This window comes from Phytophthora sojae, assembly GCF_000149755.1.
Source record: "Phytophthora sojae unplaced genomic scaffold PHYSOscaffold_7, whole genome shotgun sequence".
NCBI classification, from domain to species: Eukaryota; Oomycota; class Peronosporomycetes; order Peronosporales; family Peronosporaceae; genus Phytophthora; species Phytophthora sojae.
This window is the reverse complement of record NW_009258121.1, coordinates 2,699,210-2,706,431: the sequence shown is the minus strand read 5'-3', so window position 1 is coordinate 2,706,431 and position 7,222 is coordinate 2,699,210. Positions and strand designations below refer to the sequence as shown.

General features: G+C 53.8%; 2 protein-coding genes across 2 annotated transcripts; both read right to left on the bottom strand.

Annotated features, from left to right (window-relative positions):
- Positions 1-3,004: 3,004 nt before the first annotated feature.
- Positions 3,005-3,472, bottom strand: PHYSODRAFT_336740 (hypothetical protein; the record flags this gene model as incomplete). Its single annotated transcript, XM_009534341.1, has 1 exon — positions 3,005-3,472. The coding sequence occupies one exon, from the start codon at positions 3,470-3,472 to the stop codon at positions 3,005-3,007; it is 468 nt and encodes a 155-aa protein (XP_009532636.1).
- A 1,475-nt stretch (positions 3,473-4,947) lies between these two features.
- Positions 4,948-5,766, bottom strand: PHYSODRAFT_336739 (hypothetical protein; the record flags this gene model as incomplete). Its single annotated transcript, XM_009534340.1, has 1 exon — positions 4,948-5,766. One exon carries the CDS (start codon positions 5,764-5,766, stop codon positions 4,948-4,950), a length of 819 nt encoding a protein of 272 aa, XP_009532635.1.
- Positions 5,767-7,222: the final 1,456 nt, after the last annotated feature.

Sequence of the window (7,222 nt, the reverse complement as noted above, 5' to 3'; positions counted from 1 at the left end):
CTTTTTATCACTATCCAGAGGCATCACTATCTAGATTTGCACCACATTGCAATATTGTTTAAGGTACAGTGTATTGTGAGAACCGCCATCTCTAGCAACCCCTTATTAGATCTCAACCCCTAAATTAATCGAGTACAAATCAGGGCTGAAAGCGATCGTGATCTAGATGCATCGCTTGGCTGCGCGATTGCCTAGTAAAAAGTAGGCATTCTGCTCCAAACGCGGCTATATCAACTTGGCTTTCATAAAACGATCGCCTAATCTGCACATCCACTCACATATGCATCGCAGGACGGGCACGGAGTGTGGCGGTGGCAGCTGGATGGTGGAGGAGGTGAGCCAGTGGGCTGGAGGCACCGGTCGCTGGTGGTATCCTGCCACTTCAAGGCCAGAAGTCGGCCATACAAAGATCGAGGGAGGGCAGACACGGAGGAGAGCAAGAAACAAGGAGTATGCAGAAAGGAGAGGCGACGACAGAGTGAGTGGCTTGCGGCTGAGAGACAGCAAGATAGGTTAGAAAGGGCTCTCTCGTAGGTAGGGGGTAGGAGGCTTCGTAACGGGGGGTAAAGAGCGTGCAGCTAGCCGCTCGACCCTCAGTTGAGATTGTTCCCAGTTGGTGATCAGTTAAGATTTAATACAGCAAGAGAGTGGCGCCGTACGCGGGTTCCAGTAAAGCTAATGTGAGGCAGAGATTAGGGTGATCGGTGTATGATGAGGGCGTAACACAGTAGGGTGGTGGGGACTGTGGCTAGAGACCACAGAGATCGTGGCAGAAAGTGCGAAGCCTGTCATCATCGTAAGAGCAAATGAGTTCGGTCGCCGCACTCGGGATTGAGGTCTTGAGCTCGAAGTAGATAGAGAAATACGGATTACCACAGCCCAAAAAACCTATCCGGGGGTGACGGTCGCCGATAATGTGTCCTCCCCACCGTTCCTATCCGAAGGACGTCTGGTCCGACGGCCAGTAGCTGTCTGGCAGTGTTGACGTATCTGCCTCGCACTTCGATCTCTCTCGTTCCTTCCATCGGGCTACCTAGGCGGACGCACTACTCTCTCTCGCTGCTGAACCAGCCGACGTGCAGTGGATTTGGCCTGGTGGTTGGGGAACTAGCTACATCCCCATAGTTAACGGTCTCTAGATAGTGATAAAGCCCAATCTTGTATCACTAAGAACTATCCGTAGGTTAGAGGATGCTTTGACTAGATGTTCGTAAAGTATGCCGGCATAGTTCAACCAAAATGTGGTCGCTTGCGACCTTGAATGGATTGAGATTCCCCGAGGTTCGAGCCCATATTATTTTAGCATGTATTGTGCATGTCACTTATTTTTGCAGGTGAGCTGTTATTAATAATTCAGGCGGAATTAGAGTCATAAAAGGGCGATCAACGCATATTTATTTAATAGTGCTAATTAAGCCTAAGATTATGAGCGCTTCCCCTACCACCTGCGATCAGCATCTGAGAGCCAACCGACGGAGATACGAGCAGAATGGCATGAATTGGCGGGTAGGAACCTGCCAATCGCTCTGTTTCTGCCTACGGTCATCTCCACCGATGTTGGTGTTTTTTGGGCAAAGCAAACGGCAAAGCCTACGGGTTTGCCTAGATTTTCTGTACTTTTCCTACATATTTCGACGACAGCAACACCAGTCACCTACACAACTCCAGCAACAAAAACTCCACCAAAAGTGCTGCCCGACCCCGGGACAGCACATAGCAAGCCATTTTGAGCCCCACACACCAAACTGTGATGATTAACAGCATTCTCCATGTATATCATAGTCTAGGGAAAGTGGTAAGACACAGCAGCACTACAGAACTTGCGCTACAAGGGCGCTATTGCCGCGAACGTGGCGCTCTACGTCTTCCGCCGGACCAGTGATCGTTAGTGTGTTTGCACACCATTTTGCATAAATGATCCTCTTGGCGCTTTGCCACCAACAAAAAGTCCAGCAATTATGTCGGTGGTTTTGTCCAGATTGGCCCCAACAAGAATTGCCAACGAATTGCCAAAATTTTGTTGACCCGGTGTAAAACCTATTGAACCTTTTCTCGCAAAAGTTTTGACAAAAATCGTTACCGTATAGCAATTGTCGTATCCAGCAGTCAAATACTAAGTACGAAGTCTACCTCGCAAACATGATAATCACAAACGAGAACGTAAATGAAAGGATACATAGGAGAATTTTGATATTGTAGCGCGTTGCCTTGCTTGAATATTGCTCCACGGCCACCTCCCATCGTCTGTTATGAAAAACAGCGCTTCCTACCATGTTGCTATGGATACTAGCTGCGAATTAATGAGCACCAGATTGGTGTCGGATGCAACAATTGCATTTGGAGTGATTATGTACTGATCAAATACTGGATTCTGATTGGATATATTCCACTGTCGGATATGACATTTTGCTGGATACGACATTTCCTATTCGGTATTGCCAAAAAGTTGTTGACCGGTGTAGATGCTCTAACGCAGGCTTGATTAGCTTATTCCGAGCATGCGCAAGAAGGCCTCGTGGAATGGCCTAATAGAAGGGGAGACGCGCAGGTTCTGCTGGCAGACCCGGAAAAACAGCAAAAGAAGACGTAAGTAGTGAGATTCGGCCGAGGCGTCAGTAGGGTTGTTAGGACTCGGAAGTTATCCAGTTGTCCAATATACCTCATCATCATCTAGATTAGCTTATTCCGTCTTGACTCGACCTCACTGTCGCCGCTCCTAATTCGGCCACGGAGGGACGACCCGGAATTAACATGGGATGTAGCTAACTCGGGGCATAATTAAGGTCGATAAGGGATTAGAGTGATGCCAGAATTATCACGGCAGAATAAGTGAAAGGCACAATAGCTTATGCTATCGAATGTACATGCAGCAAAAGTGCACAGTGTGAAAACGTGCATTGTCGTGGTATGACTGACTGACTGATTTGAGTTCTATTACGATTGGACTTCGTCTTTCTGCGAGTCAAACTTTAGTACGAAGGGGCTTAGGGTTATGTGGTGTCCATTACGTCCGTTGGGGTACGGCCAGATCTATGCCTGCCAGGTTAGCAGGCAGTCGACCAGCAGACGCGGATACAAGAGACTCGAGGACCTGGCGAAGCAACTCGAAGTCGATCTTGAGCTTGCGGTGGCGCCGACGCAGCGAACGCAGATGAGCGATAAAGAGCGGCCGAACTCCTGCTGCGACCGCCCGAACTGCCAAAGCTGGACGGTCGAAAGCGACACGGTTGCGGTTAAGCCACACTGCGCGTATGAAGGTACCGCGAAGGATCAGCCAAAAGCTGTAGATGATCGTGGAGAATCTCCTCGTCACCCAGGAGGAAGTCGTGCCGGGAAGGCGAGCGCTGCAGTAGTAAACTCCATCGCGGCGGCAGTAGCGACCACGGTTGCCGCACCATGGAGCACCGCCAAAAGCAGTGCTCAATACTTTCAACGTGATGGCAGCTTGGTTGGGGACAAAGGGTGGGGTCATGACGTCCGCATTGGAGGAAAAATCGCTTGGCATTCACCGGAAGGAGTTCGTGGAGGACGCGGAATTGGACGTCGTAGCAGGATGGAATGGACAGACGGCGGCTTCGGAAGAGGAGGTTCGAGTGGTCTTCCAATGTGGCAGTGACGCATTTCAGTGTTGAGGCGCGAGCAGGTCAAATCGAGGTGGATGGACGAAGCACCGAAGTGCAGTCGTCCTTACGGAGGTGTGGGAAGAAGCGGAAGCGTGTCGATCCTGCAATCCCCAACAAGTTGGCGTCGGGGCTGGGAGGGTCGAGATAGCCGACGTACAGCACCCAGACTTCCACAGTGGTCCCCCACCCGAGTACTACCCGAGCTTGAGGCTGCTTAACTTCGCAGAGATATTTAATAACCTTCCCTTTTGGGTGGTGTAACCCATGTCAATGTGTGCTGCAGGGTTCTGTTCATTACACTATCGACCCCGCGCTACCCTGGCTAAAAGTCCTACGCCCTGGGGGACTCGAACGCTCATCCTCCCAGTCCCCGATGTGCGGCTCTTACCACTACACCGATTGGGATCGGTTCTGCTTAACTTCGCAGAGATTTAAGCCACCGGAACCCGTACACCATGACTGGGGCCGTCTATGGCGTAGCATGCTGGTAGCTATCCGACCCCCGGGGGGGACCGGGTTCCGTACCCCTCATTACACTATGGGGCTTTTTTATGCACGAGGCCTCCAGCTCACTCAACTATCCACCACCACATTGGGTGCGGGTTGGCAGAGCACACCGTCCTATAGTGGGTTACGGCTGCACGTCCGCTTATGCAAATCTCCGGCTTCAGGTGAAAGTCCGCGCTCGGCGGTATCGATACCTGTGCCTCCCGGTCTCAGCGTCAGGGTGACACCACTGGCCCGCTGAGGTCGGTTCGGCTTAACTTCGCAGAGCAGACGGGATACGGTGCTTTCGGTCCAAGATGGCCGTCTACTTGCCGTGGTTGGTTGGTTGGTATTGCGGTTGTTCCCTTTCCTTTTACCGGGCCGCTTTGCCATTGATTTTGGTTAGTGCGTGTTTGGTTTGCTACTAGCTGATTGGGTGATTGGGTGATCAAACTACTGCAAATAACTTCCGCCGGGAGAGATGTGCGCTTGATTGGTCGAAAACGGATCGTAATAGAACTCATCCTGCTTATCAAATCCCCGGGTCCCTGGGGATTTGTAAGACTCACAAGAAAGTATTGTCCCTTGCGGGACTTGAACCCGCGACCACGAGATCGACGGGCGGTGCTTTTACTACTACACGAGGGGGGGGCTTTTGTTTTTTAGGTGTGGTAATGATCCTTCCGCAGGGTTTACCCTAGCCCCTTGTCGTGTTACTTGACTTGACTTGAAATGAGTTCAATTACGGGTGGACCTCGTTTGATGCTGATTTGACTAAGTACGGAAATATGCAACTTAACGATGGGCGACCCAGGGCGGCACTCTGGGGCGTGGAGTATCAGCGCAGCGGCTCGTCATCCTCAGGGCCGGAGACAAGGTGCTGGATGAAGGAGTACATAGTGGCTGTGTCGACCTTGATCCTGTGGCGTCGACGGTCAAGCGAGCGCAAATGGACAACGAAAGAGGACTTGACGCCGGCAGCAATGGCCTTGGGGCTAGCTGCTTCCCGACCGAAAGCGTCGTTGGTTCGGTTGATCCAGGTGGATCGCATGCAAATGCCGCGGAGTATCAGCCACAAGCCGTATGCCAGTTTGTGGTGCGCTGCCCAGCTCGAGTGAAGCAGCTCCGAGGTCCCGAGGAGAAAGCCCAACCAGGAAGGCGTGCAACGGAGTAGCGGGGACCATATTGGACGTAGTGCAGACCACGTCTGCTGAGTTGGTGAGCAGAGCCAAAAGCAGTGGGCCAGACTCTCGCGCTGGTAGCAATCTTGTCTGGGGCAGGTGGTCGGGTCGCGGCGTCCGGTTTGGAGAAAGAAACGCTTGATGTTCACGTGCATCAGCTCATGGAGCACCCGAAACTGGATGTCGTAGGTAGGCAGCATCCATCGCTTGACTAGCGCCAGTCGGTTGGAGTGACCATTGAGCGCGCTAACTTCACAATGAAGGCGTTTGGCTCGAGACTCCCATGCCGAGGTCGGAGGACGGAGGAGCGCGGTCCAATCTTGCTTGCGGAGATGAGGAAAGAACCGAACGCGTGATTGTGTCGTGACGCCGAGTAGACCGGCGACTGAGTCTGGACGTTGGAGAACGACGAGTAGACCACCGCTGCTGGTTGTAATGGCGTGGATCACCACGGACAGTCTCTGAAAGACTCTCATCAACAAAGCGTGGGTGCAGCGGGGCTGCCGTAGCTTTGCGTCAGAGGAAGCTTAACAGACTCGCAGAGTCTCAGCTTAAGATCGCCCGTTCTAATACCAGAACGTACGAGTTCGTACACCCTACGGACTCCAAGAGTCAACCCTAGACTCTTCAGTGTAAATCTCAAACTGAATGTATTTCCCTTTATTGCGGCAAAGCCGCCTATGATGTAAATGTATCCGGTTCACTATCTAGTAGTGAACCCTAGTCATATGCATAATCAGTGGCTCTGAAGCCATGTACTGATTCTCCTACTGATTTAGGTTAGACAGTGTGTACCTACTTCGTAACCCTTCGGGTAACTCTCGTGTAACCCCGTTACACCGTCCCCCACCAAACCGTGGACACGGGTGTTCACGCTTAACGGTCAACCGCCGGGTGTTGTTCCGTCAAGCCTCCTTCTCGAACGAGTCAATTTACATCGCGTGGACGTCTCTGAGAACTTCTCGGCGCAACGCGCCCTCACATGACTTCAAGTCATAAAGCCTTTTGGTCTTTCGACCACAGACAGCCTCTCGCGAGATCTGCCTCGGAGCCTCGCTCCTCTTGTGCCTCTGCACGTCCGCGAACGTCAGCGCCCACGCGCACACCCACGACGCCTTCCAGGCTCTCGGTATCTGAGTACTTCGCGGCGCACCGCCAGGAGCACAGCTCGCAGCGCGCAAGCCCCAGCTCCCCTCGAGCATCAACCCACCAGATCATGGATCCTAGGGAACTCTTTGGTGAAGAGGGCGAGGTGGACGAGTCCATGCTGGGTTCTCCGAACCGAGGAGATGTGTCCCCAGCCACGCGACGCTCCCCGAGCCGCGGCGACGCTTCGCCCACGCCGTCGATACGCCGTGAAGAAGGCTTGCCGGCCCCAGTTGGCTCTCTGAGCCGTGGCGACCAAGAGCGCCCCGCGCGCACGTCTCCTGTGCGCTCGCCGAGCCGTCCACCTGCAGAGCGCGCTGCGCCGTCGAGGGAGCAGCCACGGCTACCGTTGCGAACTCCAAACCCGTTCTCTGAACGCTCTTCCGGTCTCTACGAGCTGCGCGCGCTCACTGAGCCACGGTATTCGTCGCCTCGTGGTAAGGACGTGCCCCTGGGTCCCGTCATCTCCAACCCTTTGGACGAAGCTCAGTCCGAGCGGGTTGCGGCGCAGATGGCTCCTATGCGCTCCCAGCGCCCCGAGCTGCGGCCTCTGCTGAACCCCAGCACTACCGACTACGGCTTCCGGCCTCGCGACTCCGCGGAGGCTTGTCGCCAGGCGTTCCAGCAGTCTCTCGCGCTGCACGCCATTGGGCCCGCGGCCCATACTCCGGAGGAGCTCGCACTGCGTACATCTCTGCGAGAGCGACTCCTCACTCCACAGTCTACGACTGTCGCGGAGAATCGCGAGAGGCTGCGGCTGGAAGCCCAGCAGAAGTCCGTGCCCGC